This window comes from Aspergillus lentulus (assembly GCF_001445615.1).
Source record: "Aspergillus lentulus DNA, contig: Alt08, strain: IFM 54703, whole genome shotgun sequence".
NCBI classification, from domain to species: domain Eukaryota; kingdom Fungi; phylum Ascomycota; class Eurotiomycetes; order Eurotiales; family Aspergillaceae; genus Aspergillus; species Aspergillus lentulus.
In genome coordinates, this window is record NW_028322118.1 from 2,945,711 (window position 1) to 2,969,003 (window position 23,293).

The 23,293-nt window shown below is 50.4% G+C and overlaps 3 protein-coding genes across 3 annotated transcripts; 1 reads left to right on the plus strand and 2 right to left on the minus strand.

Moving 5' to 3' along the window:
* Nucleotides 1–6,555: 6,555 nt before the first annotated feature.
* ALT_4215 (uncharacterized protein) lies at nt 6,556–8,517 on the minus strand (the record flags this gene model as incomplete). The annotated part of the gene is made up of 3 exons (XM_089599702.1): nt 6,556–6,801; nt 6,852–8,233; nt 8,499–8,517. 3 exons carry the CDS (start codon nt 8,515–8,517, stop codon nt 6,556–6,558), a joined length of 1,647 nt encoding a protein of 548 aa, XP_089456040.1.
* Nucleotides 8,518–10,731: 2,214 nt separating this feature from the next.
* On the plus strand, nt 10,732–12,009 carry ALT_4216 (uncharacterized protein; the record flags this gene model as incomplete). The annotated part of the gene is made up of 1 exon (XM_033558172.2): nt 10,732–12,009. One exon carries the CDS (start codon nt 10,732–10,734, stop codon nt 12,007–12,009), a length of 1,278 nt encoding a protein of 425 aa, XP_033414063.2.
* A 1,200-nt stretch (nt 12,010–13,209) lies between these two features.
* ALT_4217 (translational activator GCN1) lies at nt 13,210–23,293 on the minus strand (the record flags this gene model as incomplete). The annotated part of the gene is made up of 13 exons (XM_089599703.1): nt 13,210–13,362; nt 13,468–13,618; nt 13,747–14,016; nt 14,743–15,296; nt 15,349–15,490; nt 15,550–15,631; nt 15,688–15,843; nt 15,903–16,094; nt 16,149–19,973; nt 20,038–20,232; nt 20,285–20,969; nt 21,024–23,050; nt 23,173–23,293. 13 exons carry the CDS (start codon nt 23,291–23,293, stop codon nt 13,210–13,212), a joined length of 8,553 nt encoding a protein of 2,850 aa, XP_089456041.1.

Genomic DNA, 23,293 nt, shown 5'->3' on the forward strand with positions numbered 1-23,293 from the left:
AGGGTCCGCAACTATTTACGGCGTAGCTCATGAGCTGTCTGAAATATGCCACATGGACAGTAGGTAGGAAAGATATGGAGTAAAGAGAGACGGCAGGACTAGAGGGGACATGTTCCCGCACCATTTAAGGACAGCTCTTCGTCTTTGGTATTCTTGATACATGACAATCGGCATTGAGTTTGCAGAGCAAAATCTTATTCCTAACCGACCGTCTGGGATGCGGTTGGTTAGAGGAAATTTAGTATAGACTAGAGTGTAGGTAGATACCTAAAGACCTAAGGTAAACGGGTTCTGTTGATACCCAAGTTTCGGAGGGGGGCGGAATCCATTAGTGGGCGCTAGACACACACTTGGCCAATTCCCGAATATACTCCGTGAATGTCCATGACTTGCTCATCATTGCCTTTCAACATTTTTATTCTTGATCAGCAAGTATGACCACCAGCCAAATCAAACATTGTTTAAGAGATCAGACCAGGAATGGAGGGGACTCGGGGTAGACTACGTACCCAGACACTGATGGAGCCACGGATCGAACGGTTGACATCCTCCTCCCAAATGTGCTACCAGATGATGATCTGACTGGACAGCAAAACTGCCAATTGCCATTCAAATCAAATGATCATTACTACCTACCTTAGCAGCTTCGTTTTTTCGTGTCATTTTGCGGTCAGTCACTTTGACTATTAGTGACTAGCAAGGGGGCTCCCTACTTTCGTCTCCATCGCCCTGTAAAACTCAATCTTGAAGTCTAAACTACAACTTCATGGAGCGATTGCTTCAGAAACCGGAGGTGGATATCCACAGCCATCTCCGGTATTCTGAGAAGCATTCGACTTGATAGGCAGATGATTCCGATGGACACCCATACTGATACTGATACTGATCGAGCCAAGGAGGAGGGGCCCTCCCCACAACAGGAGTAGAAGAAGGAATGCATGATGCGACCCTGAAAGTGTGCTGCATAAATGCCCCACGCAGAAGACGGTGAGAATCAGCAGGCTGCTCCGTGGCTGCTGCAGTAGGGTTCTGATCTTGTTGTATGGAGCGCCAAGTACCTACACAGCGTCGGTTTCCAGATCCATACCACCATCTATATTTGCCATACACAGCAGAATCATCCCCTCCATTTATGATTTGATGCGCAGCAACCAGGCCAAAATAAAATTGCCAGCTGTCCCCTGGTTCCGTCCGCATTTTCAGGCACAACCACTCTTTGCCAACCACAGGGAAAGAAGAGACGGTAAGTTACGGGAACGGGTGTCACGCGTTCTGGCAGTGGTTGTGGTTTGTGGTTCACCGTGGGATTGGCTCCATCTCAGATCTCGGGTTACGCTCGGCAAACAACATCTCGAAGTGGACCAGTCCTGAGGTTAGGACAAGGGGTGTTCCTCTCTATCCACAAGGCAGATGTAGATTTCGAATGTTGTCCTGATAGCAGTTAGTATTGCAGAGTTTATTCAACATCACTTGACAGGTAAATATTTTGCGCCTCCGTAGTGCAATGAATGCCGCCCCTCGCTTAACGAGCAATGATAGCCCGGTCAAAGCTCTACAGCGCACTCAAACGTGATGGGCGGCATACTGAAGACACAAAACATATTGAGCACATAAAGTCAAATCGGAGTTCTCTGGAACTGAATCCTTTGAGATATCCCAGTCCATTAGACCGGTGAGAAAAGATCATCCCGTCTTCGGAAATAAGGAGAGGCGCGGAAGTCGACGTGTTGATACATCAACAGGTCTCAAAGACACGGTCTGATTGCATTTGCCACTTCTCCTTTGTTCGCTACCAAAGTGGTTCTGGTGTGATCACGGGAGAGCGTAGAACACCGGAAACAAGTTTCATTCCTACGATGTTATTCTACAATGCTACATATCCTTATCGTCATCAAACGTCCAACTATGGTCGATCCCTCGAGCTAATTGATGATCTACCCAAGGAAATGATTTCCTAAATCAATCTATATTCTCATTTGATATTCTACACTCTACCTGTCTCTGCCTCCAGTCCGATATGATGTAGCCTAGTTATCATCAAGTCCCGAGGAAATTACCTACTGATGGAATTGTGGATCGTCTGCCTAAAATTCCATGATCCCGTCCCCTGGAACCTCCGTCGGTTGGCAGCATCGTGTCTGTTGGTTGGATCATTCAGCCGAAACAGGCGGTCCACAACTTTCTAACACTCAATCAAGTACGTATTCAACAATGTATACAGTACAGGCGACTTGACGCAAATTTACTGCAAATGATGAATGCTATCAAATTCTGCCCAAACAGAGTACGTAGTACAGCCCTCGTTCAGGCCTCTTTCTCTGTAAGGATGAAAACTAACACCCCACAGGACAAAGATCTACAGTATCCACCCGAACGGCGGACAAGGCATCGGGTCAAAATGAAGGAAATGGAAGCGTCCGCCGTCCGACGTCCATGTTGCGGATGATGTACATGCATACTGCAATGTATGTATGTATGACAGAACCGGAGGATGGTCAGGTGCCTGAAGCAAGGGATAGCCCTGTCCTGTTCAGAACCCCAGTGTGGCGGACTGCTGGCTCGGATCTGCATGGGGTAAACCAACAGTGCAACCAGGCAGAGAGCTCTCTAACTCAACTCATGCTTCCACGCCTAGTTGTCCTTGTCGGTGGCCCTTGATCCTGTGTTACGAGTATTCTGCCTCATGGACCGAGCATTGCCAGAAGGAGAGGCTAGCATGCTGTAGTTCAACCTGAGATTCTTGCTGACTAGACTACCGCTACCACTACAACTACCGTGATTGCAATACTAACTTTGTTTAATGCTATAGCAACTGACTCCTTTTTACTGGGATGCAAACGTATTAGGAGATGCCATATTCGTCAAGTCGCTTCCCTCGCTGCGTACCGGCTAATCGCACCTTGACGAGAAAAACGCGGCTACTGCTTAACCAGTACCTTTATTCTGTGTCTCCGGACTCAGGACAAGACCTGCGCCGCCATTGGACACTGGAGCCGCTTCTCATCAGTCCTGGTCATGTATTGGATAACTCCGAGACTGACGCGGGTCAGCGGCCGAGACAGGCTGCTCAGTTGAGCCGTTGGACAAGCTGACGTATTGATTGTTGGAGTAGCTGAAGGAGGACATCCGGTTCAACCTTGATTCATCCCCAGTTTTGGATATTCATCAGCAACTCCATTTAGGGGAGCCACAATTGCTCCGTACCAAGTATGATGCAGCGGGACAGCCCGCTGCCCGTCTACAAATTGGGCCCAGGTAGATAGCCTATGGTTTGGCGCAGAAGGATTTGCTTCTATTATTTTCGATCATGGAGGTCCGAATTATGGCCTAAGGGAAGGTATGATCCTTTAAGCCTAACCATTGACACAGATACCCTGTCGATAATCATATAAGAGTACTGCTACGATGCTAAGAGGAACAGTCAGCATTATTCTTCGACATCGTGAACATATCTAGCTGCATATGGAAATAAAACCCGACACGTGGATGGCATACATCTATCTCAAATGCGCAACAAACTCGACACTATGAGATGGGGTATTCTAGCATACTCCGCAAGCACCCTATATGACCTATCGACTCCTATGGAGAATGAACTATCTACCAGATTGTCTAATGAATGTAACCCCTCATAATGTAACCCCTCATAATGATTTAACTCTCCACAATCCTAATTTCCATTTCCTAGGTGAACCTTACTGTCATCCTGACTCGATCAATCACCTGCCCTAGTCCCATCCTGACCATTTGCATGTTCTTACAGAGCGCACAAACACAACCACAAAACGATCGGTCAGACCGATGAACCATGGTTTGCGACATCTGAGAGGTTGATCGGTAGTTGAGACAAGAGCTCGGATCGCTTGATCATGCCGCTGCATGTGCATAGTCTGCTTCGGATGCCAGATATGTATATATCTCTAGAGAGCGTCAAGTTGAGGCTCTGGTGGAAGCGCAGGCTGCGCAGCAGGTGAAGCAATCTCTCATTCTCACGGCTCTAGATAATCAACACCTACATCTATCAGAAATTTAGAGCGTATTAATGCGCGATATTTTAAAATCAATTGCGCAGTTCGTTCTCGATGTGGTAGATGCCGTTAACTGTATATGTAGACATGCATATGGTCTAACCTGAACGGTCATGGTCAAGGTTTCCGACGACCATGTATCTAAATAATACTGCCTCTTCAGGAGAGGCGAGTGAGCGCAACAGTTGTCCGTGATTGTTGATCTGAAACTGAGTAGGATTTCCTGCTGACCGAGAGGGCATTTGATTATCTGGTGGGATGTATAAACTGACAAGCGGCGCAGTATGGAGTCCTCTGCAGCCGGCTCGCGCATGGACTACGCAGCTGTGGACTAACCACAGCCCATTGCCGTATTCGACTACTCTAGATACTTTAGTAGGGTAGATATTATTAATACCTTGCAGTTGCAGTAATAGAGTAACATCTTCCCGAATCCTCACGTCAGTCATCGATCCACCGACCTGGTTGACGGGCTCGGGAGGCTTCAACATGCTTTCGCGGGTAACCCATAGCCCATTCCCTCTGACAGTAACGGCATCCGTGGAAGAGGCCAGAATCAATGATCGTCATATCCGCACTTCCTCCGTACTGTAGTTTTGACTATTGTCATTTGTCGTGCTGACCACCCTGGTACAGTGGTCCGCCGTACTTAGAGATTTTATCTTTAGCCGCAAGAACCCCCAATACTTACCGGTCAGCCCCGGACCCGAAGCGCGGTCCCTCAAGCCACTCGATCTATCACATTTCCATCACTCAAATGGTTTCTGTCACTTTCCACTGTTCAGTGAGGCAGGCGTGAGGGGTTGTCGGGCCCGAATATAACCGTATTGACATGTTCATTCTACGAAGTACGGAGTACTACGACGGTAGTAATCAATACTGTTCTGGTGTGGCCCCGTCCTTGCTTGCTATAATACACGAGGTGCATGTCTTAAAGATATACATGATTCCAAGGCAATTATTCATCTCTGCTACCTTACAGAGACATGGCAAGGCGACACCCTGGTCCTTACACTATCTACCATAACCATGGAACATGTCAGTATGGAGTAGATAAGCTCAATTTGATACTTCTTTGCGCACTGTGCACCACCAATGGCCCTAGCGTACTCCTACCACCCTCGCCTTAATCAGCAGATGGACCAAGCGCTCTAGCCTTACCACCAAGCGTCAGGACCAGCTGCATAGGGCATCGGCATTGGCCATACACTGGTGAAATCAATCACGAACTCGAAAGGCTGAAACTTCTTCACGGAGGACAAGACAGTAGTCTGGCTCCGAGCCAGAGCAAAACCCATAGGTTCAATGCACAGATGGACTGGTCTGGATCACGGCACAGAAGTACAGTGCTACAATGTTGCCATTTATATTGAGTTTCTTCTGATGTTATGACTGCAGAGATTGGCCAGATAGACCCTCAGTGCAGGGTATAAAGTACGGGATATGCATGCTCCAGCCCCTGATCGGCACCATGTGTCCTGGAATCAGCCCAAACCGACCTCGATGACCTCGTAAATTCGTAATTTGTACAACCCTCTTATTGCTCTCGTCCTCGACTTCATGATTGACTTGACTAGAGTACTAGACTATGTTATCAGAACTCACAGGAACATAGTCGATGATAATAGGGAGGCACAGGCGACGACCATCACAAGGCAACCCCGCACAAACCCCCGAGGACATAAAACACCTCCAATGTGATCGAACCGGATATCATTTCCCCCTCCTTAGGTTGGATAGCTCAAGCCACGCAATTACAACTATAGGACCTAGATAATGGACACGAGAGACCGAGGGCGAAGGTGAAGATCGCCGGGCCTCACTTTCTCCTGCATGGTGACTGATTTGGAAGAATCCCAGGGAGGCATCATATCCAGGCATTGTAGTCTCTGGTCTCGACTCTAAATGAGGTCTTGAGCGTCTGGGTATTGAATTCGAGCATTCTGCACAGACGCGAATGTGGTTGTGAATGTGGTGTGCTGGGGGCGCGTGGGACAAAGCCACACCACATGGCTTCGTCTGTCATTTGGGTCGGGTTCGGGAGTGGAGTGGAAGCTGACGGGGGTGGTGCTGCGTGCTCCTATGCGACTTCAGGGGGGGTTTTAATCATAGCCGCAGTCATTACAATTATTACTTCCTTGCTCGGCAGGACGTAGAGTAAGTACAAGTTGTACGCTGCAAAGCTGCACATAGATACAGCTGACTGCAGTGTCTATAGCTAGACGTGTGTTGAGTACGGGAGATATTTGGAATGATTACGTACTGCACACAGCCTTCATCTATGGTATACCGTATGTAAGGGAATATGACTTGCAGATATATTGCGGTTGACGGTCTCTTCGGTTCTCCCTTGCGTCAGGTTAATTAGCTTGATTTGATCTCATCTAACCATGCAGAAGGATGGTGAACGCGTGTGCTCTATGCACTCTGCCGAAACGTAGGTATCGTGTTCGCATAGTGGTAAATGTGGTGATGCTCAACTTGCATCTGGATACTCGCTAGAAGTCTAAGGGCCGGTCACAGACGGTCATTGTTTGCGCAAAAGGTAGTGGAACATTGTCCACAAGCCCTGAAACACCTCGAGGCGTTCCTGCGCGTCAAACAAGTCATACCATTTCGTTCGCCGAAGCTTGACAACCTGCCAGGGCTGATCAAGCGTGTCGGTCTCCGGGGGAAAGTCGCTCTCGCCTGTTGTGAGTAGGTCCAGATACCGACGATGGATTCGAAGATGAAGAATGGCAACATGGTGATTGATGGAGGAGAGCATGTAGATCTAGAATAGGATTAGCATGAGTCCACAACTGCCATGGTGATCCAGCATACATCGTCGAATGGACTGTCCTTGTCTTTCCCAATCTGAATGTACCTCATCCGTTTGTCCCAAAGACTCGGCCCTGGCTGCACAATCTTCCACTTCTCGGCATTGCTAAGCTTCCGCCCAGAGCCCCCGCGACGAGATGCGAGAAATGGATGCTCGTACTTAGAGCGCTTGCGGTCATTGCCATCCCTCACAGGCTGGTCCTCGCCATTGCTGTTGTCCTGCGTGTCCTGGGTCGCTCCGCCCCATCGGGGTTTGGTTGCCCACCATTTGCCCTCACCGGCTTTCACTTCCGTCGTCCCTTGCCTCGCGCGTTCCTGCGCGGCGAGAAGCATAGCACCGAGCTCCCGAAACAGGTCGCATACCTCTCCAACGCCGGACCCTGGTGCGTCTTCAGGTCCTCGGAACGAGGTCTCCGGCCTGCATTGGGCAACAAAGACAGGGCCTTCCATGACACCGCTACGGGCCAATTGGCGGTCTTTGGGCGATCGGGCAGCCTGGAAGGACTGTCGGATGGGAAAGAGGATTTTCTTGACGGTGAGTCGCGGTGGGAGCATCGGGACAGTTACTTGGCAACCAAATGGCCAGGCGGCCATCTCAGCCAGCGCTCGCACCGTCTCCTCCCGAACATCCTCTGGCATTTCCTGTCCGCTACCTATCCTGCGGCCGGTATATCTTTGGACCATCGGTTGCTGCCCCTCTTCCCGGTCCGAAGACGTTCCGCCGACGGTCTGTGTCGTTGGTGGGTTGTCGACCTCCATTGGCGTAGATGTTGAGTCCTGTATCTCTGACGGCTGCGGTTCGCCATCTGTCTGCATCTTGTCTTCGTCGGACGCTACTTCAGGGGTGGCAGGGCGCTCGAAGTAATTGTCCAGGCTGGTATCCCACCACTGGGACATCCGCTCTAGCCCCGTCCAGAATTTTCGTGCATTAGCCACTCGAACCCGCTGACGGCCCTCCTTGGGCGGTAGTCGTGTAACTTCTCGGAAAGCATCATCATTATCCAAGAGCAGTTCCTTCTTAAGAATCTCGAATCGGTCCGCCGCGGGGTATGGGTTACCATTATCCATCAAAATCGGCTCGCCATCTTCGGTCTCATTACAGACGCGAGCCTCCCAAGGGAGCGGAGGAAAGAGTTTCGAGCTCTGGGGGACAATGCGATCTGCAGTAATGTTTGTTTCCATTCTGAGATTGAAGGCTTTCAACTTCTCTGTCGAGAGGTCCTGCGGCCGGCGGATCGACGCTAGAAGGTCGGCTATTTCCCTCACAGACGATTCCGATGCGTCGTCCGGGACATCTAACAGGTCATAGACTGGAAAGTCGATTTTTGTTGAAGGAGGCGGGGGTCGTTTTTCTTGTTCAGGCGGCGAGCCTATCGTGGGCAACCCTACGCGTCATTAGCACTCTGGTCAATGCCAGTTATTGATATGTCAGGAGAGTCTATGCATTCAAGCAATGCCGAAGCCCAAAGCTAGGGAGCTCAGGATGTAGTGATTTCTCGACACGCAGACATAGCAGCCATTGGCTTTGAGCATTGACGGCACCATTGTATGGCGGCATTCATCGATGAAGTTTTTGTGTCATAAGGTATACTTGTATATACCACCGATTTATGTGTGACAACTAGTGAGGGGAAATCTTACCCAACCCACCGGTCCAACCGATCATCATACTGGTCAGGCTTGCGCTTGGTATTTCCTGTAAGGGAACGTGCGAGTATCCGACTTGAACAAGATAAGATTGTATGTATTGAGAAGAGAAGAAAAGGATCAAAGATGAAGAATCAATCACATGCTCTTTTGTATATGGGAATCTCGCGGGATATCGAACGGAAACGCAGCAGCTTCAATTGGCCAACTAGAATTACCATGACCAAAAGCAATGATGGAATTCTTTCGATGACAGTCGGTTTGTTGACTGAGGTGGCTGATGTTGATGAGATTCACCACACAACACAATGATAAGGGGAATTGCAATAAAGATTGTTGTCGAAGTTGGATTGTGGTTGCGGAGAGAGCGGAATTTGTAGCATGTCCAACTGGGCTAAGGATGAAAAAGGTACGAAAACAAGCCACCGTCAGGACTCAAGAGGGGAAGTGATAATCTTTGTCCTTGGTGGGTCGAATTGGCATCAGCATTAGTTCATGGTTTCGACCGTTATTATCCTTCTTATTATCACCATCACCATTCTCGAGATCGGAAGTGAGCGAGCCATCAGTGTGGCCAGTAGAGAGTAGGAAGTAGTATATAATTCCTCTTGAGGTAAGGCATCCAGACTCCGTACTTAACAGAGGTGCCAGAGTACTTTTGAGCCCTCTCGCGCTTTATAACAGTCACTCAGCCAGCAGACTTAAAGAGACGTCTAGTTGATACTATGCAATTGTATGTGACCATTCATAAACCCTATATATTGACCGCTTCTCCACATCAGGTTGCAAGTGCTCTATGGCTTCCACCTGGGGATGTAGCGACTGCCCCGCTTTGAGGGGCAGGAGCAACACAGTGTTATTTATGCCTTGGATGAAATGATATTTTTGACATGTACAAAGTAGGCATGTAGAGTAATTCACGAAAACAACACAGTTCATGTTATTTCGCCCGCCACTCAGGGTACCTCGGTATGATTGCTTCATACGAAGTACGGAGTACAAGCCAACGCACCAAAAAGCTGCCTGAGTCTGTCATATAGGATGATAGTCGGACCGGGACTGAAATCACATGACGCGTAAACAGAGCTAATCCACATACAGACTAGTATATAACTAATGTTGATGGCCCAATCAGGAAATATGTCATTTTCTCCGTGTAGGTAGAGTTTCCCCGGCTTCAACAAGTGAAACGTCCATCGCTTGATAGATCATGGCTCAATGGATCGGCAGCAGGTGTTCTTGCTCATCATGTTCACTAATTTTAAAGGGTTCGGTCTAGTCCCCGGTCTTCAGGAATAGGGACCCCAACATGCTATGAAACCACTTCCCATCTGCAGCTGCTACTCTCCCTTGAATCATGGCTAAATGAAGATACGAATCTCCAGCGACTGAGCGTCGTGTGAGGGGCTGGGGAGGGGCCTCTCGCTTCCATCCCATGCGACAGACTAACGCCCTGCCAATTTATGGTCACAGTGATCACTGCATAGTTCCTCATAGGATTGGACGTGCTTGTTGAACTCTGTCTCACTCAATCTCTTCCGGATGAATTTCCTCGAGTCAGGGACCACTTATCCCCTGCTTAGGTCGTTCTTCGATTGAACTCTCCGGTCTTAGGTACTACGAACTACTAATAACTAATAAGCCCTAGACTAGATCTCGGTTCCTCTCAACTCTATCCTCGTCGCTGTTCGCTCCCCATAAGCGCCCGGTCGATACCAAATACACGCGGTTGAGCTCAGGACGACCCCTTATTTCTCCAGGTTTTTGGTATTGACTGTTGTTCTCTGTCCTTTCGTGAGTTCATAATATCAATCTACTCGAAATCGATCTATCTACTACGAAGTGGGCTAGAATGCTACGCTGAGCTTCCGTGTACCACCTGTGCTTCACTGTTGAATCCTGAAACAGCAGGGCACAACGCGAATGCAGCCCCTCCGAGTCCGGACTGCTATGACCAATGCGTTCGTCTCCTGGCACGGGGCATAGTGAAACGTCAATCATGAAGATATAGCGCATTTACATTTCCTATACATTCCTTCTCTCACTCTGGACTAGAGTCACTACACTGTTCTTTTGATTTGTTGACCTCGAGCGACCTACGCGCCGTGCCTCTATCATACTGGTCTTCATTCATCATTTCAGCACTATTGATTCATGCATGCCAGCAATTACCGCTCTTAGCCTTCCATTCTAGCAGACCGACCGTCGCATCCGTCCAGCCTGTGGGCTTGGCGCAATGTCGATTTCCAGTCCTTCTATCATCTTATATCAGGGCTTGAGATGTACCAAAGTGCCCAGAAGTTCAATTGCAGCGGCAACATTGCCTGCCGTCGTGCCAGAGCCTACACCATTCCTGCCAGCCTCAGTACAAGGCCCTGAACCCGTGACGACGAATCTACCATCTAGTACGGAAACCGCCGATGCAGTGTCGCTATTATCCCTTACCGTCGTCGCTCCTTCAGATGCCCAATTTGGGCCCCTCCCAACTACTTCCTCTCTCTCAGAACCTCCACCACGCCCCGAGAGCAACAGGGAGACACACACATCCGTTCCATCTCCTACCTCTCATAATCAGACATCTGGCCTCTCGTTGACTGATGGCCTCTCGTCGACTGAGCTGTCGACTACACCGTCGAGCTCCGAAGTCCTGACGACTCCTACGGCAGAGACCGGGTTTATGGTCGAGACACCCACATCGAATACAGTCACCGCAGCATTTCCTTCCGCAACGAACCCTTTGCAGAACTTTTCGGATCACGGGTCTGAAGACGTGCACAACCATCATACACTTCGTACGATTTTGGGCAGCATCTTCGGTACTGTTGGCTTGATCGCCATCATACTCCTCATGTGCTTTCTAATTTATCGTTATAGACGGCGAAAACCGCGCGACGGTCGAAGTTTCGGCGGGAGCGAGAAACTGCTGCGCGATGGTCGGCACTCTGCAGACTCCTGGGCAAGCTCGCAGCATGCCTTTCTATCCAGGACATCATCTCTTTCGGATGCTCCTTCTGCTCCGGACCACCATGTGCCGGGTCCGAACATGGGTTATGCTCATGTCAGAGAGGGATCATCTTATCTCTCGCAGCCCAATCCAAATCCATCTGAGGTATCTCTTGACATGCGGCCACGCATACGCGACGCTATTGGTGGAACTCAAGGGCAATCGACAGCAGGCGACAAACCTTTTTGTCCCGAGGCTTCAACTCTCGCAGGGTCACATTCGCCTTCGTACGAGAAACCAATCTCGCCAGGCATCCAAATAAACCAGGACCAGCACTCCATTTACAGCAGTGAACGCAGTCTAGGAAGTACCATCATTCTCCCAGGGCGAAGTAGCTTTGGCAGTAGCGTGCAAAGAGCGAGCTATCCGATATCCATATCAGATCTCGGGCCACCTGGACCAAATGATTCCGTAACAAGACTCAGTACCCGGAGCGACCCGTTTGACCTGGAAGTCCCTCCGAGCGCGATGCACAAGCGCAGCTCTGGCACACTTCCCAGGGGTGGATAGGCGCAAGCACTCTAGTGCTCGAACCCAGTCAATGCGATACGTGACATGAGACACGAATGTTATCTGCAGGACGAGCAGGGCGTAGGGATTTTCTGCTTTTGTACATCATCTTTCATTCTAGTAGGTATCATTTCCGAAGAGTGTATTATCATGATGGAACGTACGTCTGGTAAACTTAATATACGGTGTTAGCAGTCGCTCTGTATCAAAAGTCACTTACTGCTGCTTTATACTTCTTAAAAATCATGTAGCTCCCTGCCTCCGACGTTGTTTATATAAGACATGCTACCCTTCGCTCCGCAGGAAACTTTCAGTCCACCTCAGAGAAATATATATCCGCTGCAACTCCACGACCAACCCAGCTCAACTTCCCAATATTGTAAATAATGCTTTAATTAAACATCCTCCTTCCAGTTCATACGGCACAATAATTAAGTAAACGTGAAACCAACAGCTAGCAATTTACACACCGGTGCAGGAAGGTAAGGGCTTTATAAAGCTATACGGAGATCACGGAGACCCGATCCCCCAGATAGAAGGAAAAAGAAATTGAATGGTCGCGATATGTGATACGGGGTAAGGGATACGTGATGATACTACAGATGGAATAACGCAAACTACATCTCAGACTATCTGAAGAGTCGTATAGTAGACCGAACCGGGAATCTGATATTCAGGTAACGTTACGACATTAGATAAACAGCTTTGACCGGAGGCTGAACCGAGGGGAATGGGGAGAAGGGAATCAGGGACATCGGGACAGTCCTCTGGTCAGAATGCAGGGAAAGCGTTGGATGCGATATGATGATGGAGATAGAGAGAACGAGGACTCCGTAGAGAAGTGGTAAAAAAAGAGAAAAAAAATTTCAAGACTCATATCACACAAAAGCGCCATGCCATTTGTTTTCCTTTAAATGAAGAAAAAGAAAGCTTTGTTTTCCTTTTTTGTTTCTCTCTCTCATTCTTTGCTCTTTTTCCTTGGGAGAGAAAAAAGAGGAATAGCATTTTACTGCTTCCCGATCCCAGGTATCAAATATCTTCCAGGTTTCCCCTGATCAATTGTCCCGGACAGAGAATCAAACCACCGAGCCAGACCTGAGAGACATAAAACAAACATGGCCGACCTGATTCCCGTTGGCTATTGGATTTCCCCCAGTTCAACCTCCGCGCCGCCAAAAAAAGTCAGATGGCTTTTTTGGTTTACTCCTGCTGCTCCTCGCCGGCCAGAGCGTTACGCTTGGCCTCGATACGCTCCTGTCGTCTCTCACGGAGGGCCTTGTTCTTGGCACGCTTGGCGTCCATCTCTTCCTTGAGCAGGCGCTCACGCTGTCTCTCAGCCTTGGCCTTCTGGATCTGTAATAGTTGAAAAGCAGTGTGTCAGCCAATTATCTGTATTCGCCTCGTCGCTATCCTTGCATCTCATTGACAACAACCACATGAATCGAGAGGAAGACTTACGTGCTCAATCAGAGCGCGCTTGTGCTTGAAGGTGTTACCCTTGCTCAGGTGGTAGAGCTCGTGGTAAAGGTGCTTGTCGATCTTGCCGGCGGCACGGTAGCGGACGAGGAGGCGACGGAGAACACGCATGCGGCGCATCCAGAGGAGCTGGCTATAATACGCAGACATCCATTAGCTAAGGCTCTTTGCTTCATTCTATTTCCACCAGACGATTGGCAGGAAGTGTGGCAACCGATCGAAGATCCTCCTCAACCGTTGACGAAGGCAGAGTGTGCATACCTGGGCATACGAGCGTCCTTGGTACCCTTACGCTTACCCAGACCGCGGTGTCTGCCGATTCTGCGGGCAGCGTTGAGCTCACGGGCACGGGCGCGGGAGTGCATGGTGACGGGCTTGCGGATGATGAGGCCATCGCTGACGAGCTTGCGGATGGTCTGGCGGGAGTTGGCGTTGGAGATCTCATTCATCTCATTGGGATCGAGCCAAATCTTGCGCTTGCCGCAGCCCACCACGGAGGCGGCGAGGCGCTTCTGGGTGCGAAGGTTGACCCTGTAGAGCGAGAAACCACACGGTCAGCCTTTCTGTTGTTCAGAACCGGTCGAGGGGAGAGTCCCCAGCAGTAAGAGAAATATCCCCAAAACGGGCCATTTCCAAGCGCTGGTCGAGGGAAAAATTCCATCAAATGACAGTATCTCCCCATGAAAGGACAATATGAGAATATGAAGATGGAACTCACATCTTGATGTCGGCGTATCGACGGTCGTTGGCGGATGATGTTCGTTGCACTCGTCGACGGGTAGAATTCCCAGGTGAGGAGTTTGAGATACGGGCGGTTGATTAGCTAAGCGACTGTGGTGCTAAGCGAGAAGGTCCACCTTAGGGTTTGTGCCCCGGACGCTTGTCCCGACCGGGGAAGCGGATTGAGCCTCAACGTCACGCAGCCTACGATATGATGATATCTGACTGGAAAGATATTTCGAACAAGCTATTCTGGATCACATTGAAAAGGCCTCAAAGCCATATTTCGGATTGATAACTTCTCGAATCTCCTCGTATTCGCATGTCATGTACTCCCGAATAGATCACGTGACCATCATCGACATCATTGTATGAGTGAGAACTCCTTAAGCGAGGGTTCAACGAGAGAAAGAAAATCATCGTTCGTATCAGTCGCTACTTTTGTAATCTAGTCTGCTCTATACTATACACTCGAATGCAGAGGGTATAGATCTCGCTCATGCCAACGTTGGCAGATTGTAAACCGCGCTCAACTACTCATCGGCGAATGCGCCTTCCCCAAGATCGACCTTTCCGACGCTCCACAGTTCCTTCTCATCCTCAGCTTCGTCATTGGATAGACCCAGTCCTCCCTGTCCACCTTCAGCCTCCTTGCGTTCTCTAGCCTGGCTGGCGAGACGTAGCGCAACTCGCTTGAAGTAGTCTGACATGCTCCGCTTAGGCCCAGGGGGAAGTTCAGCCCCGGGTCCAGCCATATACTTGTCGAAAACAGCACTTTCAGAATCCTCAACGGAGAAGAGTGACAGGAACGCAGCTTCAGCAGCGAGCTTGACGGGAATAATCACATCACGAACACAGCTGAAAATCGGTGGTGCAAGCAGAGCCAGATGAGGTCGGGTCAGTTCGGGGTGAAGTCGGCTCACCGTTCGCAAGACCACCAAAGTGAGACGGCGAACATCAGGAGGCACCCCCGCCAGTATGCAGGGCGCTAGTGCTTCAAAGATGGCCTTGTTTGTCTCGAAATTGCGACTCTCATCCTCGATCAAAAGGAACTTTCCGGCAGCGAGGACGCTGTTCTCGGCAATGAAAGGCTGCCACAGAAATCAGAACCACGAAGCGCTGAAAGGCCAGTGAGTAACTTACATCCTTGTTCGAGACGCCTTGACAGATGATCGATTGAGTCTCGGCAGCGTAATTCTCAGTCAGAGACGACGGTGAGTCAACCAGCAAGGCGTTCAGGCCTAGAATGGATGCGTGTGTCATATGGCTTGTGAGCACACGGTTCCTTGAATTACCATGTCAGCACTGCTGCTAAAGTTGAACGGTATAGTAGGATAGACTTACTTGATTAGTGGGCTGGCGGTAGACGCAGGAAGGACCTTCACCAGCGCACCAAGCAATTTGGCATTCGTAATAGCAACACCATCTACTGAATAGTTAGCTCTGCAACGCTGATCTTGTCAGGCTTAAATCTCAACCTACCAGTCTGATCGCTGGCATCATCATCAATGAGTGAAAGGATAGCATTCTTCGAAGCATCGCTCATATTCGCGCCAGCTTTGCCGACGACTTCTTGTAGTGCCTTCATCATCGCATTCTTGACGCCCATATCATCTGTCTTTGTACCCGTAATCAATTCTGGCCAAGGATTAGTATCAAGGCCGCTATCAATTTATCGCACAATCTAATTGACCTACCTGCAATGAGGGGATCCACCCTTGGAGTTAAGGTGATCAAGATTCCAAGACCCTTGGCAGCCCTGTTGCGCAGTGTCTCGCTGGTAGAATCGGCTAGACCGCGCGCAAACGTACGTTGCAGCTGAGGCAGGAATGGCTTGACTGCCATCGGGATCTTTTCAAGAAGCTTGTTAAGTGTGAAGAAAATGGCACCTAGCCCTGGTCAGTCCTATGAACGATACAGAAGCAAGCCTCCTATCAACCTACATTTGATATCCACTGAACGTTCAGAAACCACTCTGATCAAAGGACCAGTGATTTGAGTAACGAAAAGCTTCAGGGAGTTTGCATTGGTACGGTCGATGATATCGCCAATGGCCAGAGCTGCTTGCGTACGCTGTTCCACATTGCCGTTGAGAAGACCCTGCAAGAAGATTGGCAGAATGGCAGTGATACCCTTCGGCAAGCTGAAACCTGGCAGATCGGCTCCAGGCACACCCACTTGTCGTAGGACCTGGCGTGTTGGAATAGTGAGGACTTCCATTTCCTCTTTGCGCATGTGAGACGTGAGCCCACTGAGTGCTGTCCAAGCTGCCTTGACAACTTCCTTATCGCTGTCATCGAAGGAAATGAGCAGGACACGAATCAAATCCTGGTAGTACCTGGAGTAGTCGATCTCGGCTTCAGAGAAGAACTTGTTAAGATGGAGCGCAGCGCTGGCGCGGCGTCTGTGGTCATCGTGTTTCAGAAGAGTCATCATGACGTTCATCACGACATTCAGACCATCGAACTCATCCACAGATACCAAGACGGCATCGAAGGCGCTGTTCAGTTCTTCCCGTTGCTCCTCGTCCGTAGTCGAAAGGATGTTATCCATCAATGAGTTGAGAATCGCGGGCAATCTGCGCGTCAAGGCCGAACCTGCCACCTCAGCCAAGGAAGCGATGGCCCTAGCATTGAAGGCAGAGATGGGCGAAGTGATCAGCGTCGGGATCAGGTTGGGTAAAATGATGTTAGCCCTTGTTTGCTCGGTAAGGAGCGTCAGTAGTGCTGACAGCGCTTGCTCAGCATCCTCGTTGTTTCTCAAAAGCATCAGGAGATGGGGCAAGACCTGGTCAACAGCCTTCTTGCCAAGAATCTGCTGCAGTGCATCGAAGGCTTCTGCTGCCGCTTCACGGACGTCTTCGTCGCTATCGACAAGGGCAACCCGAACGGTCGAGATGAGGATCTTTTCGTAGTCCTCCAGGGCTTCAGGAGACGCAGAGGTAATGAGCTCCCTCAGGGCAATGCAGATACCTTGCTTGACATCCACATCAGGTGACGTACGGAGGCCTTCCTCGAGAGATGGCAGCAAGGTAGCGAGCACGGACTCGCCAGCCTTCTTGATAAGGTCTCCAAGAGCATTGCTGGCGATAACCTTGTGCTCCATGTTTGATGAACCAAGACGCCGAATGATAAACTGCGACAAAGTAGGCACCATCTCCTTGAGCGTTCTGGGCGAAGCGACAAGCGACTTCCAGACAGCCATCGCTGCGCTCTTGACAAGACCAGAAGTATCGCAGCGACAAATGAACAGAGCGGACAGTACCTTGTTTCTCCTCTCCTCGCCGAGGACCTCGAGCAACGACTGTCCGGCTTGAGCAGCCTCTTCCTCTTCCTCTTCCGCATCTGCCTTGGCTGTGATACCCGTGATGCTGAAGAGCAGGTCACCCACCAGTTCAACAGAGCTCAATCTGATACGGTAGCTATCGTCCGCAAGACCGCGTTCAAGTTCAGGAAGAAGCAAGTCGATAGCCTTGGAAGAGAAGTTCTTGACCAGCAGACGACCAGCCTTGAGAGACGTCTCCCGAATGGAGTCGACGTCATCTGCCAATCCTGCGAGAATGGGAGGAATGATCTTGCTAAGATATGGCGCAAAGCTGTTTCCAAAGCAGGCAGGCAGGAAGATAAAGAGCGTCATGAAGCCTTCCCGAACAGCCGGCTTGGAGCTCGAGACGTTCTGCAAGATTGTTGGCAGTGTCTCTTCCAGTCTTGTCGTTCCCAGACCCGCCAGAACCTCCGCGAGAGCCTGTGCGGATCCCAAACGATCGCCGGCGCCAGTATCCGACTTGAGCGTAGACATGAGGTTGGGAATGAGATCGGGTAGTGCATCCTCTCCAAGCTTCTCGATAAGTGAGCCGAGAGCTTTGGACGCGGTGGCACGAGTAGTAGGCACTGGATCGACGATGGCCAATTGCAACCCAGAAACGATAATGGGCAGGTGAGAGATAAGATCCTTCCGCTCCGTAAGGTGAGCCAAGCTGCCAATGATCTGTGCGGACTTCTTCTTGGTATTTGATCTGTCGCCAAGACCGCGCTCAAGGATACGGACAACAAGCGCCAAAGAGGGAGCATCCAAATAATGAACGAAAGAGACCTTGATAAGTGCATCCAAAGCCTCATCTGTGTATTTGGTCGGATCACTCAGGGCCTTGAGAAGGACATTGACCAAGCCCTTCACTTCGGGGTTGCTGATGACCTCACCGAATCGCTGCAGACTGCGATTTGCGGCGTTGCGCACCTCCTTGTGAGTATCATTGAGCACCACGGTAAGTGGAGGGATGATGTCGGGCAAGCTTGCTGCCAGTTGCTGGGGGTCGAGATAAGCCATTGCTCCAAGGAGATCGCAGGCTCCCTTTTGACTGCGCCATTGCGTGTCGTCAAGACCGTCGAGGAGAGTAGGGAGAATCTTCTTCACACCGTAGGAGCTGAGATTGGAGAAGCAAGCCTTTGCTGCGTCGAGGCAAGCATCGCGAACGTCGATGCTAGGGTCACCGAAACCGGCAAGGAGCTGCGGCACGATTTGAATGACATATGGTTCAAATGTGCGCCCGAGAATGGTGGCGAAGAGTTCGAACGCTAACAGAGCACCCAGACGCTGATGCGCCTCTTTCTTATTCTCAGTGGCGTCCTTCAGGTGAGACAGGACTTGGTACTCCCGCAGAGTGAAGATGCCCCTTCCACGAACGATACCTGCCAGACCGTAAGCCGCGCCACGCTGCGTAGCATAATTCTTGGTCTGCAACAGTTGATCCAGCATCTCTTGTACATAGTCTCCACTCTTTGGTCCGCAGAGACGAATGAGTGGCGGAAGGCATCCCGAGACGGCGGATTGTACAGTTTCCGACGGAGTTGGGAGTGTCGCCAGAAGTCGCTTGATCACTGTTTGCAACCGCGGATCGTCCGACTTGAGATGCTGAGCCAGAGAACCGTAGAGAACAACCACTGCTTCATTGAGAAGATCGGATGTCTCGCTTCCTTTGTCCGAAGTTTCCAGAGTGGTTTCCAGTATTTCCATTAACTCCTCAACCCGCTGCTGGCCGCGCGACGCGACGACGGATCTGCCGCTGTCAGCCATTTGGGATCTCACCACAGAGTTTCTGTCGATCAAGGGGCCTCTTTCAATCAGAAACCGAAGGAACGAAACAATCTGATCGCCTTCGAAACTATTTGTCATCGCACCAAAAGCGAGCGCAATGCCACTGCGGCACTCCCAGCGGTCGGTCGTATCCACCTTGAGTGGCATTCCGTACTTGTCCTTCGCGGGCTGTTTGGGCTTCACTTCCTCCTCATACATCGACTGCAATTGCTGGACAATGTCCCCGAAAACCGACGGATTGAGCTCCACTGCATGGCCCAAAGCGCGGGCAGCAGCGCCTCGGAGTTGGGAGTCCTGGGAAGAGAGGTATGGAATGATTTTCCCGTAGGAAGACTCGTCGACCTCGAGAGCATTTTCTTCCCAGATATTTTCAGCAATTTCCGCGTTCTCCTCCACCTGATCGTGACAGCCCAACCAGATGTGCTCAGAGAAGTCCAGGTCAGTCAGATCAATTTCAGACTCAATAACCTGGAGCACCGAGGTTCGGACGGATGTATCTGGAATGATGGTGCCTTGTAGAAGAACATTAAGCTCCTCATTGGTGATGTTGGACGAAATGCATCTACAGAAATCAAAGAGAGTATCCTTGATCAGCTTGTAGTGCTGGGTAAACTTCTGCATGGCAGTAAGCAGGTGATTCAGCACTTCAACGCGTGGAAGACGGTTATCAGTGACTGTGTATGACGTGTTAGCGATTCTCAGTCCTAATCATGCTCCTCGACAGATGTAAGAACTCACAAGAGCCAGAGTGGAATGACAGGAACTCCAGCGCCAGAAGCAACTGCTCTCCTTCTTCTTCCCCTTTGACTTCTTCGATGCCATTGCGGCTCAGAACCATGAAAATCAAGGGAAGTATATATGCCAAGGATGTCATGTCGAATGGGCGCTGCTCAGAAGCAAAACGAAGGCGATAAAGAATTCTTGTAACAAGCCCTGTAACATGGTCAATAGATGCCTGAACTGCTAATGATATGTAAAAACTCACCACCGAGTGGCTCGGCTTCCATCTCGGGCGGCAGATGGGACCTGCCAATTGCTCGTAGTGTCGCAACACCAACGAAGGGGCGAAGGGGACCTAGGCGCGAGGAGACTTTCTCAGCGCATTTCACGTACGCTTTGGAAACGACGTCACCCGCGAACAAGCCCACGCCAGCTCGGGCCAGAGACAGCAACGAGCTTACAGCCGGGTTGATCCATCCATCAGCATCGACGGCGGGCCCGCTCGCAAGACCCTGAATAATGCCGGCGCCTCTTTCGACTCTCTTCACTTCCTGTAGGACCTCCTCACGGATCTTTGATTCCTTGGCAAGTTGAGCTTTGACCTTCGCTTGTTCATCCGCGCTAAGCTTCTTCTGCGTTTGGCCTTTCTTCTGAGCTAATTGCGCCCGCAGCTCTTCTTCCCATTTGAGGGTGTCGTAGTCTTTGGTGTTCTTGTCGAATGCTGGTTGCTTCGACTTGGTGTTGAGGACATCAACGAACATGGTCCCCTCTGGGGTGCGGGCAATGGCTGCATCGGTTGGCGTGAACCTAGAAAGACGCGATGCATCCAAATCGTCTCTGATCTGCCGAATCAAGCGAGGGACCATAATGTCTGGTGCGACAAATGCCAGGTCCCCTGCAGCATTCCAGATAGCTGCATCAATCCCAGGGACTTTCGATTGGATGGGGTCCTGCGCCAGATTAGCATGTTGTTTTCTATTCTGGATTGACAACTGAAGACCAACCTCATGCACCTGCGTCAATTGCTTCATAAAATCATCCGGATATTCACGAACAAGATCACCAGGATCTGTACCAGTCCTTAAGCACAGTGCGATCCATGAAACATTGGGAATAAGTTCTGGCCTGCAAAGTACAAGAAGCTGAACGAGTTGACGCTTCAGATCAGATCGAATCTTATCGGACTGTATATCGGCGGCAGAAGGACAGATGGCCTTCGCGACGAGGTGAAGGAGCTTCTCACTCGCCGGTCCTGCAGATGATGCAGCAGACTCTTTCTCCGCCGTTCTCAAGGCGAGAATCCACGTCCACAGAGCTTCAGTGACCACGCGACCCATCAGTTCCGACCTTCGCAGATAAATTCCCATAAGCGCGTGAGCAGCTTCCTCACGCAAATTTGTGCGAAGTCCGGGAGCCGTGACAGCGAAGATTAATGCCTGAGCCCATGCAACCTTGGCTGCATCTTCGGTGCTCTCGAACTTGGATCCAGACGAGACAGCCACAAGGGCGCGAACCATCCACTGAATCTCTGCTGGAGACGTCAATTTGGTATAAGCCTTAGGGTTCAGGAGAAAAGAAGGCTTTGGGCTGAGGAGCATCGACTGTGCCACAGTGGTTTCCCAGTCCGCCTTAGCTAATCCCTGGGCTGTAGATACCCTTTCGTAGAGGGCAAGGTATACAAATGCAGCGGATAAAGAGCCATTCTGGGCTGAAGGTAGAGGATTTGAAGTTACCTCCTTGAACAAATCCTTCATCTTGTCGAGGAACTTGGTGACAAATGGTCCAACCTCGGAGGTAGCCAGTGCTGGTGCATCAATACGCCAGAAGACGTCTCCAACAATCAGTTGCCAAAGCTTCCTGAACGGGATTCGCTTATCTGCAATTCCTTTGACGACGGCACTGATGACATCGTCACCAACTTTCACCTTGGATTGAAGGAGGAAAGTGAGGTGCTTGCAGAGGGCCTTGATTTCTTGTTCCAATGCTACTTCGTTAGATTCCCGCGAGAAGACAGGAGCAAACCCTTGCACTATGTCTTTGGAGACACTCTCACTAGGCAGGATAGCACAGACCGCTTGAGCATACACAGCACGATGCTCTGGGCTAGTGATCTTCTGGGTCTTGAGAGGCCCGATGATCTCACCAGCGATCTTGACAAGCCAATTCTCATTTTTAGACCTTGAGAGGATGGACTCAAGAGACTGCACAGCACCTTGCCTAATAGTCGCATTGTTTGATTTCATGCTGGAGAGAAGGTGCTTCAGGAGTCGAGAGAACAGAATCTCGGATAGGTCAAAGTCCTCTGGTAGAGAAGAGCATAGTGAAGGCACCAATCCACCCAATACAACCTCTGGAGCACGCAAGAGCGATTTCTCAAGAGGAGGTACTAGCTCCGACGTGAAATCCTCATAGGTAATAAAAGAGGCGAAGAAGTCAGACAAGCCACTTGCGATGTGGTTTGGCACTGCAGCTTTTGAGCCGATCAACTCTTTGACGTAGTATGCGAGAATCAATTTCTTCTCTTTCTCCAGGACAGCCTTTTTGTTCGGTAGGCGGGCACATACACCAGAAATGACACCGAGGAAGGGCGAATTCTTCTGCCCCGCCGAGTCAACAGTCAACCGAGCGACTGACTGGCGGACAGCATCTTCGCCCCAATTGTCTGACGAGAAAACAGCGCGGAGAGCACGTCTCGTAACAGTAAGGGCAGACTGTTTCACTGTAGGTCTGGGACGAGCGGCAAGGCAGGTTTCGAGAGCCTTTGCATCCACAGCGACAATGTCCAGGACGATCGAGAGAGGGGTGTCCGGGTCATTTTTCAATATCTGCAGCAGAAGGGAGCACCATTCCAGCAGGACAAACGCGGAAGATGGAGCCAATCCGGGTTTAGAAGCCTCTGCGAGCAGATTATGGGTGAAATATTTCAAATCTTCGGTCGGAACGGGCGCCTTGAGGATCGTACGCAGACATTGCTGGACGGCTTGCCGAGAAGGGCGATCGACGTAGAGCGGATAGGTTGTAAAAAGGAGTCCTATAAGAGATTGACGGATTTCTTGTGGTAATTCAGAGTCTAAAAGCCAAAAAAGAACAGAGCGCGTGAGCAATGTCCATGCTGAAGGGCTGACTCGGAGGGGTGAGCAACAACCAACTTACCAATTCTATCGCGGAGCTCCTGGAGAGCACGAGTTCTGCGAGTAGTCGAGCTCGAAAAGAGAGCGTCTCGCAGGCTCTCCAGGTCTCCTGATTTCACCTGTTCCCATGGAAAGTCGTCCAT